This window comes from Berghia stephanieae, chromosome 14 (genome assembly GCF_034508935.2).
Source record: "Berghia stephanieae isolate SIO BIC M18660-M18661 chromosome 14, UCSD_Bste_1.3, whole genome shotgun sequence".
In the NCBI taxonomy this organism is placed as follows: Eukaryota; Metazoa; Mollusca; class Gastropoda; order Nudibranchia; family Aeolidiidae; genus Berghia; species Berghia stephanieae.
Genome location: NC_088373.1, coordinates 30,527,155 through 30,538,890, shown reverse-complemented (window position 1 = coordinate 30,538,890; position 11,736 = coordinate 30,527,155). Strand labels below are relative to the sequence as shown.

General features: G+C 33.6%; 1 protein-coding gene across 2 annotated transcripts in view; it reads left to right on the top strand.

Annotated features, from left to right (window-relative positions):
• The window catches only part of LOC144959662 (uncharacterized), a 147,041-nt gene extending 138,572 nt beyond the window's left edge, over positions 1 to 8,469 (top strand). For both annotated transcript variants that reach the window (XM_078892330.1, XM_078892329.1), the window contains exon 5: positions 7,947 to 8,469. In XM_078892330.1, the coding sequence (XP_078748456.1) occupies positions 7,947 to 8,344 (398 nt within the window). In that variant the 3' untranslated portion in view covers positions 8,345 to 8,469. The remainder of the gene's footprint in view (positions 1 to 7,946) is intronic.
• Positions 8,470 to 11,736: the final 3,267 nt, after the last annotated feature.

Below are 11,736 nucleotides of genomic sequence, written 5' to 3'. Positions count from 1 at the left end.
TAATCTCACATCGAGTGGTTTACATGTTTCATTGCTTGTGTTTATAGGTTTAAAATGAGTAGATAATCTTGTAATCTCACATTGAGTGGTTTACATGTTTCATTGCTTGTGTTTATAGGTTTAAAATGAGTAGATAGTCTTGTAATCTCACATCGAGTGGTTTACATGTTTCATTGCTTGTGTTTATAGGTTTAAAATGGGTAGATACTCTTGTAATCTCACATCGAGTGGTTTACATGTTTCATTGCTTGTGTTTATAGGTTTAAAATGAGTAGATGATCTTGTAATCTCACATGAGTGGTTTACATGTTTCATTGCTTGTGTTTATAGCTTTAAAATGAGTAGATAGTCTTGTAATCTCACATCGAGTGGTTTACATGTTTCATTGCTTGTGTTTATAGGTTTAAAATGAGTAGATATCTTGTAATCTCACATGGAGTGGTTTACATGTTTCATTGCTTGTGTTTATAGTTTAAAATGAGTAGATAATCTTGTAATCTCACATCGAGTGGTTTACATGTTTCATTGCTTGTGTTTATAGGTTTAAAATGAGTGATAATCTTGTAATCTCACATCGAGTGGTTTACATGTTTCATTGCTTGTGTTTATAGTTTAAAATGAGTAGATAATCTTGTAATCTCACATGAGTGGTTTACATGTTTCATTGCTTGTGTTTATAGGTTTAAAATGAGTAGATAGTCTTGTAATCTCACATCGAGTGGTTTAAATGTTTCATTGCTTGTGTTTATAGGTTTAAAATGAGTAGATAATCTTGTAATCTCACATGGAGTGGTTTACATGTTTCATTGCTTGTGTTTATAGGTTTAAAATGAGTAGATAGTCTTGTAATCTTATATGGAGTGGTTTACATGTTTCATTGCTTGTGTTTATAGGTTTAAAATGGGTAGATAGTCTTGTAATCTCACATCGAGTGGTTTACATGTTTCATTGCTTGTGTTTATAGGTTTAAAATGAGTAGATAATCTTGTAATCTCACATGGAGTGGTTTACATGTTTCATTGCTTGTGTTTATAGGTTTAAAATGGGTAGATAGTCTTGTAATCTCACATCGAGTGGTTTACATGTTTCATTGCTTGTGTTTATAGGTTTAAAATGAGTAGATAATCTTGTAATCTCACATGGAGTGGTTTACATGTTTCATTGCTTGTGTTTATAGGTTTAAAATGAGTAGATAGTCTTGTAATCTCACATCGAGTGGTTTACATGTTTCATTGCTTGTGTTTATAGGTTTAAAATGAGTAGATAATCTTGTAATCTCACATGGAGTGGTTTACATGTTTCATTGCTTGTGTTTATAGGTTTAAAATGAGTAGACTGGGTGGGGATCCTGACCTCCCATAGCGGGCAGGGGGGTACATACTGTGTCTTCTATCCCCTTATATCTGTTTTCCAACATGCTTTCTGTCTTTGTCTTGGAATGAGATTGCTTGGTTTTGTCCTAACCTTGATCGGAGTCCTTGGCTGAGAGAAAAACAGTCAAATGCATAGTTATTGCTTTGGGAGATGATATTTTTTTCCTTGTAAATCATCTCTCTGTTATGTACTGTATTATGTTTTATTTACATGTTATATTTGATTTGTTAACATTTGAGTGTATTCCTCTTAGTGGGGACCTGTGCTTGTGTCTGGATGAGACTTTTAGGTGATCTCAAACTAAGTACTTTGATGGTGTGCTCTTGGAATCTACATCTGTTTCCTATTTGATCAAATTCCCCTTTGTCTTACCTTTTCTTGGGTGCTTCATTGAATTCTATAACTTTTTACTATCCCATTTCTTCTTTTTTACTGGCGCTGATATGACCTTAATGTGTTGCAAGCGCCGTAAAACCCTCAAAAACAAAAACAAACAAAATGAGTATATAGTCTTGTAATCTCACATCAAGTGGTTTACATGTTTCATTGCTTGTGTTTATAGGTTTAAAATGAGTAGATAGTCTTGTAATCTCACATGGAGTGGTTTACATGTTTCATTGCTTGTGTTTATAAGTTTAAAATGAGTAGATAGTCTTGTAATCTCACATGGAGTGGTTTACATGTTTCATTCCTTGTGTTTATAAGTTTAAAATGAGTAGATAGTCTTGTAATCTCACATTGAGTGGTTTACATGTTTCATTGCTTGTGTTTATAAGTTTAAAATGAGTAGATAGTCTTGTAATCTCACATTGAGTGTTTACATGTTCATTCTTGTGTTTATAGTTTGAATGGAAAGTTTGTAATCTCACATGGGTGGTTTACATGTTCATTTGTTTATTTTTTTTTTTCATTCATTCCTTGTGTTTATAAGTTTAAAATGAGTAGATAGTCTTGTAATCTCACATTGAGTGGTTTACATGATTCATTGCTTGTGTTTATAGCTTTAAAATGAGTAGATAATCTTGTAATCTCACATCGAGTGGTTTACATGATTCATTGCTTGTGTTTATAGTTTAAAATGGTAGATAATCTTGTAATCTCACATGGAGTGGTTTACATGTTCATTGCTTGTGTTTATAGGTTTAAAATGAGTAGATAGTCTTGTAATCTCACATCGAGTGGTTTACATGATTCATTGCTTGTGTTTATAGGTTTAAGATGAGTAGATAATCTTGTAATATCACATGGAGTGGTTTACATGTTTCATTGCTTGTGTTTATAGGTTTAAAATGAGTAGATAGTCTTGTAATCTCACATGGAGTGGTTTACATGTTTCATTGCTTGTGTTTATAGGTTTAAAATGGTAGATAGTCTTGTAATCTCACATGGAGTGGTTTACATGTTTCATTGCTTGTGTTATAGGTTTAAAATGAGTAGATAATCTTGTAATCTCACATTGAGTGGTTTACATGTTTCATTGCTTGTGTTTATAGCTTTAAAATGAGTAGATAGTCTTGTAATCTCACATCGAGTGGTTTACATGTTTCATTGCTTGTGTTTATAGGTTTAAAATGGGTAGATACTCTTGTAATCTCACATCGAGTGGTTTACATGTTTCATTGCTTGTGTTTATAGGTTTAAAATGAGTAGATGATCTTGTAATCTCACATGGAGTGGTTTACATGTTTCATTGCTTGTGTTTATAGCTTTAAAATGAGTAGATAGTCTTGTAATCTCACATCGAGTGGTTTACATGTTTCATTGCTTGTGTTTATAGGTTTAAAATGGGTAGATAGTCTTGTAATCTCACATGGAGTGGTTTACATGTTTCATTGCTTGTGTTTATAGCTTTAAAATGAGTAGATAGTCTTGTAATCTCACATTGAGTGGTTTACATGTTTCATTGCTTGTGTTTATAGGTTTAAAATGAGTGGATAGTCTTGTAATCTCACATGGAGTGGTTTACATGTTTCATTGCTTGTGTTTATATGTTTAAAATGAGTAGATAATCTTGTAATCTCACATCGAGTGGTTTACATGTTTCATTGCTTGTGTTTATAGGTTTAAAATGAGTAGATAGTCTTGTAATCTCACATCGAGTGGTTTACATGTTTCATTGCTTGTGTTTATAGGTTTAAAATGAGTAGATAATCTTGTAATCTCACATGGAGTGGTTTACATGTTTCATTGCTTGTGTTTATAGGTTTAAAATGAGTAGATAGTCTTGTAATCTCACATCGAGTGGATTAAATGTTTCATTGCTTGTGTTTATAGGTTTAAAATGAGTAGATAATCTTGTAATCTCACATGGAGTGGTTTACATGTTTCATTGCTTGTGTTTATGGGTTTAAAATGAGTAGATAGTCTTGTAATCTTATATGGAGTGGTTTACATGTTTCATTGCTTGTTTTTATAGGTTTAAAATGGGTAGATAGTCTTGTAATCTCACATCGAGTGGTTTACATGTTTCATTGCTTGTGTTTATAGGTTTAAAATGAGTAGATAATCTTGTTATCTCACATGGAGTGGTTTACATGTTTCATTGCTTGTGTTTATAGGTTTAAAATGGGTAGATAGTCTTGTAATCTGACATCGAGTGGTTTACATGTTTCATTGCTTGTGTTTATAGGTTTAAAATGAGTAGATAATCTTGTAATCTCACATGGAGTGGTTTACATGTTTCATTGCTTGTGTTTATAGGTTTAAAATGAGTAGATAGTCTTGTAATCTCACATCGAGTGGTTTACATGTTTCATTGCTTGTGTTTATAGGTTTAAAATGGGTAGATAGTCTTTTAATCTCACATCGAGTGGTTTACATGTTTCATTGCTTGTGTTTATAGGTTTAAAATGAGTAAATGATCTTGTAATCTCACATGGAGTGGTTTACATGTTTCATTGCTTGTGTTTATAGCTTTAAAATGAGTAGATAGTCTTGTAATCTCACATCGAGTGGTTTACATGTTTCATTGCTTGTGTTTATAGGTTTAAAATGGGTAGATAGTCTTGTAATCTCACATGGAGTGGTTTACATGTTTCATTGCTTGTGTTTATAGCTTTAAAATGAGTAGATAGTCTTGTAATCTCACATTGAGTGGTTTACATGTTTCATTGCTTGTGTTTATAGGTTTAAAATGAGTAGATAGTCTTGTAATCTCACATCGAGTGGTTTACATGTTTCATTGCTGGATTTTGGGTAGGGATGGGGAGGGGGGGGGGGGGGGGGTATCCGATTAAAGGACACATGAGATCAATAGATCTGACGTCACCAAGACATTCTTATTTCATTGAATCCATTTGACTCTAACTCTTCTATCGACACACACACACACACACACACACACACACACACACACACACGACAACACACAGTATTCTTGTGGTAAACAAATAGGAGACACAAGGAATATCTTCGATATTGGGTTGAATAGATTTCATAAAATGTGTGGCGGGCCTCTTGTACCGATAGTGATGAGAAATAAAGGGTTAGGAAAAGAGATAGATGAAGACAGAGAATAAAGCGGTTAGATTAGTGACTCTTTCTAAGCCTACAGAAGACATCAGACATATAGATATAGACTGGAGTTCAACTTTGCCACAATGGTGTTCACATGCTGTCTAAGCCTACAGAAGACATCAGACATATAGATATAGACTAGAGTTCAACATTGCCACAATGGTGTTCACATGCTGTCTAAGCCTACAGAAGACATCAGGCATATAGATATAGACTGGAGTTCAACATTGTCACAATGGTGTTCACATGCTGTCTAAGCCTACAGAAGACATCAGACATATAGATATAGACTAGAGTTCAACATTGCCACAACGGTGTTCACATGCTGTCTAAGTCTACAGAAGACATCAGACATATAGATATAGACTGGAGTTCAACATTGCCACAATGGTGTTCACATGCTGTCTAAGCCTACAGAAGACATCAGACATATAGATATAGACTGGAGTTCAACATTGCCACAATGGTGTTCACATGCTGATATAGCGTCATCTTATCTTTCTGGGTGTCTTGAAGTGTCTACACCTACTACACCACTCCCATTTCAAAATGGACGACTGATTCATGTTCTCCTATGTAAACCAGATAACATAATTCTTTCTGTGTCTGAGTCATAAAAGTATAGAACAGATTATCGATACAGAACTCCAGGATGTCCCTGAGTCCAGTGATTCAAAGAAGCTTTTGATAACATTCCTATTCAGGCAGGTTTTGTAGTAGTATAATAGTATTTGTGTTTTATGTTACCTGTTGTTTTTCTATGTGTAGGGCCTAAGAATACTTTTTTGATTGTGTACGCTATATAAATTGATGATTATGTATTACAGATCATTGTCATCATCAAACTGTCCTCCTCCTCTTCCTTCCACTCCTCCTCCTCCTTCTACTCCTCCTCATCCTCCCCGTCCTCCTCCAACTCCTCCTCCTCCCCTCTCCTCCTCCTCCTCTACCTCCCCCTCCTCCACCTCCTCCCCCCTCCTACTCCTCCCCCTTCTCCTCCTCCTCCTCTACCTCCCCCTCCTCCTCCTCCCCCCTCCTACTCGTCCACCCTCCCCTCCTCCCCCCCCTCCTCCTCTCCCTAATAGTATTAGTGTGTTTTATGTTACATTTTGTTTTTGTAGGATGCGAACAATAGAGAACCTTGTGGATTTTGGACATTAATTATAAATTAATCATTACAATATTACATATCATTATCATCATCAACCTTTCCTCCTCCTCCTCCTCCTCCTTCTTCTTCTTCTCATTCTCCTTCTACTTTCCTGCTCCTCCTCCTTCTCCTCCTCCTCCTCCTCCTCCTCCTCCTCCTCCTTCTCCTCCTCCTCCTCATCATCATCATCATCATCATCATCATCATCATCATCATCATCATCATCATCTTCAACATCATCATCATCATCATCATTGTCATCATCATTAATATGTATCCCATCGCCTCATTTTGGTGTGAAATCGGGTTGACCCAGACCATCAACTTTACGGTGAAAACGGTTAGAATGAGAGAATTCAAGAAAGAGGACATTTAAAAATGGACGTCCATTCATCTCAATGGGACATTTCAATACAAATGATAAGATTTATCTATTGAGACTTGGATGTCAGTTTTAGAATGAGAGAATTTAAGAAAGAGGACATTTAAAAATGGACGTCCATTCATCTCAATGGGACATTTCAATACAAATGATAAGATTTATCTATTGAGACTTGGATGTCAGTTTTAGAATGAGAGAATTCAAGAAAGAGGACATTTAAAAATGGACGTCCATTCATCTCAATGGGACATTTCAATACAAATGATAAGATTTATCTATTGAGACTTGGATGTCAGTTTTAGAATGAGAGAATTCAAGAAAGAGGACATTTAAAAATGGACGTCCATTCATCTCAATGGGACATTTCAATACAAATGATAAGATTTATCTATTGAGACTTGGATGTCAATTTTAGAATGAGAGAATTCAAGAAAGAGGACATTTACAAATGGACGTCCATTCATCTCAATGGGACATTTCAATACAAATGATAAGATTTATCTATTGAGACTTGGATGTCAGTTTTAGAATGAGAGAATTCAAGAAAGAGGACATTTAAAAATGGACGTCCATTCATCTCAATGGGACATTTCAATACAAATGATAAGATTTATCTATTGAGACTTGGATGTCAGTTTTAGAATGAGAGAATTCAAGAAAGAGGACATTTAAAAATGGACGTCCATTCATCTCAATGGGACATTTCAATACAAATGATAAGATTTATCTATTGAGACTTGGATGTCAGTTTTCTGTATCTGGTTCATCCACGTTGTAAAACCGTTTGGAAATGTTGGGTCACCTATAAATATTATCATCATTAATACTACCAATATCATTACCTTTTTCTTTATCTATATTGTTACAGGAATATTCTCACTATTATTATGAATATTGTTATTATTATTATTATGATTATTATTATGATGATGATGATTATTATTATTATTATTATCATTATTATTATTATTATTATTATTATTATTATTATTATTATTATTATTATTATTTATTATTATTATTATTATTATCATTATAAACATCTCTATTAATCCCACTAGCATTATCATTATTACTATCACATCAATATTATGAACAATAGCTTCATCAATATTATTGTCAATATTATTATGACTGTTATTACCAAGTTCATAATGAACATGATTCCCAAGTCATCCACATCATCATCAATATTATTGTCAATATTATTATGACTGCTATTACCAAAATCATCATGAACATTATTACCAAGTCATCCACATCATCATCAATATTATTGTCAATATTATTCTGACTGTTATCACCATTATCAATAATGACCAATCAGATGATTGTCCATTCCCAAGAGTTCCAGACATTGTGTTTGGTCATCGGGTTGTGGTCAGTCTGACTAGACAGTTACTTGTTTCTGACCCCGACACTGCAGTAAGCGGTATACTATTTATTCATTATATTTTTTCACACAACAAAAGACGTTATTGTTGATTTATATTTTCATTTGTTATTTTTTCCACTTTATTTCAGACAACATCAGACAGAGTTTTACTTCCATCAATGTAGGACATAGAGGAGAAATGAGGACGGGAAAAGACATGAGAATGGATCAGTGTGTGAAAGTCATTGTGTCTGGTATGGCGGACATAACGGATGGATCTGTGGTTTGGAAATGGGGTGGGGGGTACCTGAGGGTGATTCAGTTTTATCAGGTGGGAGAGGGTGAGATTGAAATGTATGTGAGATGGGAGGGGGATGATGATCGGCGTTATCTGGGAAAGACTGTGTGTCATGATGATGTGTGTTGTAGTGTAGATGTAATAGGACGTAAGAAAGGTGGCAGGTTCTGGCTCGAAGCCCGTAGGGTCAAAGGTCAGGCAAAGATTGGGTGGTGTTTTATCAATTGTTTTATTGTGTCTCCATGGTAGACTTGTCCTTCATCATACAACATGGTCACGTGTCTACATAAGGTGTAATGTTTACAATGACTATGAGGTAAAACGATGATAATTAATGATAAAAATAATTGTTAAGATGATAATGTTAGGATAAAGTAATGGAGAAATAATGATGAGGGTGATAATATTAGACTAATAATAGGGACGATGATAGATTTATAGTATAAATGACGATTTGAACGATGTTGTTGGTGATGATGATGATGATGATGATGATGATGATGTTGTTGGTGGTGGTGATGATGATGGCAATAATAATAAATGATGGTGGTGATAATTTAATTTCCGTAGTAATATTTATGATAATGCTTAAATGATAAATTATATTAATTATAAGTATTGATAACAATGATAAAAATAATGATAATAATAATGATGATACTACTACTACTACTACTACTACTACTACTACTACTACTACTACTACTACTACTACTACTACTACTACTACTACTACTACTACTACTACTACTACTACTACTACTACTACTACTACTACTACTACTAATATATAATAATATAATAATAATAATAATAATAATAATATAGTAATAATAATAATAATAATAATAATAATAATAATAATAATAATAATAATAATAATAATAATATAATAATAATATATAATAATAATAATAATAATAATAATAATAATAATAATAATAATAATAATAATAATAATAATAATAATAATAATAATAATAATAACAATAATAACACTAATAATCCTAATCATAATTATCATAATAATTATAATAATAATCATCTGAATAATAATATTATGAATAATAATAATAATATGAATAAGACTAATAATATGAATAATAATAATGATAATATTGACAATAACAACAAACGTATATCTTTCTATAAAAGAACTAATGATTACACGTGTGTATGTTTGTAGACACGTCCAAATTCATGAATATTTCTGTCTTTGTCTTTTATTATTTTTGTTTGTCTGTTCGATTGTATGTTCATGTGTGTGTCTATTTGTTTGATAGTACATCTATGTGAGTGAGATTAATTTTGTGTATGTGTGATGGAATGTGGGAGATAGAGAAATGGAAAGAGAGATAAATCGGGCATAAATAGTAATAGAAAGAGGGAGGGAGAGAGAGAGAGAAGAGAGAGAGAGAAGAGGAGAGAGAGAGAGAGAGAGAGAGAGGAGAGAGAGAGAGAGAGAGAGAGAGAGAGAGAGAGAGAGAGCGAGAGATTGTCATGTTGACCCATCCCAGAAAAAGAGAGAGAGAGAGAGAGAATGTCAGGTTGACCCATCCCAGAAAGAGAGAGAGAGAGAGAATGTCAGGTTGACCCATCCCAGAGAGAGAGAGAGAGAGAGAGAGAGAATGTCATGTTGACCCGTCCCATTTCATCTCTATGTCAAATCTCCCTTCACCCCCCCCCCCCCCCCCCCCCCCCCACCCCTGCACTCCAACCCGTCACCACCCATCCCAGATCAATACAACGCCAGTGTTCCAATCCAAGTACATTCAAGACACGGGATATTCTACAATGATAAAACACCTTTTCCATATTTGGTCAGACAATAGTTATGTAATATCTTGATAGAAAATGTGACACTCATCCTTTCAACAACTGTGTTAACCATGGCTAGTAAAATAGTGCCTTATTCCAAAGAAGTCTTGTGTTCAATATATGATGACCCGTTTGGTTTGTAGCAGCTATCCTGATGGCTTTATCTAAATCATTTGATTGTTTGACACATGACTTATGAATTAGAAAACGTTCAGCATTTGGGGTTGCACAAAATTCTACAATAAGACTTAAAAGTTATTTATCAAAAAGAAAACAAGTTAAAATTTGAGAAATTCAGAGTCAGTGGGGTGAAGTTTCACCGGGGGTGCCACAGGAATCAGTTCTAGGTCTATTGCTTTTTAATATATTTATAAATAACATATTTTTCAGTACTGTATACTTACACCGACGATAAGACATTATCCTACTGCCATAAATATTGTAAAACTCTAATTGATTTCCTTGAGCAGGAGAGCCAGATCCTTCCTAATTTGGTTCCATATAAATTGTATGAAGGCCAATCCAGACAAGTTCCAGGCTCTAGCTGTAGGCAAAAGAACACAGAATAAGTGCCCAGTATTTAATATTGATGCAGTAACAATACCACGTGAAGACACGGTAAAGTTGCTTGGAATTGATATTGACTACCGAGTAAAATTTGACTTTCACATCAAGGAAATATGCAGGAAAGGCTCTCAACAACTAAACGTGTTAAAAAGAATAGGAAGACACCTCTCCAAACCAAATAAACTAAAAATTTTCCATTCGTTTATGGGATCAAACTTTAACTTTTGTCCACTTAATTGGCACTTCTGCTCAAGAGGAAATACTAAGAAAAATGGGAGGAAAAGTACAAGAACGTGCTCTCAGATTTATCTACAGTGACTATACTGGCACTTACGAAGAGTTAAAAACTAAGGCTAAAATTATCCCCTGTGAAACCAAGCGAATGAAAATTTTGGCAACAGAATCATTCAATTAAAATTATCCCAAAAATATTCATTTTTTTGGGTACTTTAATTGATTACACTATAATATTTTTGCAATCGCGCAAAACCTTAAACTGTAAACAAAAAAACAAAACAAACAAACATATCCCCAAAAATGTCCAGAGAATTTAATAACATTCAAAGGAAGAAAATATAAATTTAGGCACAGCAATACGGTAAATGTCCCAAACATGAAAACAACCCATTTCGGTGAACAGTCCTTTCGTTATGCTGCTGCATGTGTGTGAAATATAATCTGTCAGAACTCATGAGAACGGAGATAGATTTGAATAGGTTTGAGAAACTCTTATGACAAAGGAGACAGATTTGAATCGGTTTGAGAAACTCTTATGACAAAGGTGGCAGATTCTCAGACTGGTTCAGATCTGTTTCCTGTTCTCGTAAGTATATTTGATATTCATACTTAATGAAACTGTGAGAATATTAATTTTTATGTATAATTATAGCAATTTGTTGATGTACAAATTTCTTGTTTTAAAAATTCTCATCTCGGTGAAAAGCCTTAAAGGGCTTACAGATTTTAAATCAGATTTTATTAAGAAAATATACATCGTTAATATTACTTTTATATTATGTTGTTATTGTTACTAGTTGTGGTTATGTATAAAACATGTATACATAATATGTATTTTTACTGACAACAAAAAATGTATTCATTCATTCATTCAGATTTGATTTCTGGTCACAATTTGTTATTGTTAAAAGAAATATTTTCCACCTCAACTATTAATTGATGAAGATTTCATATGAACTCGTCTTGTCTTTTAGAAGTCTGTTCTTATATTCCGTGTTTTACCGTATTAAATCTTTGCA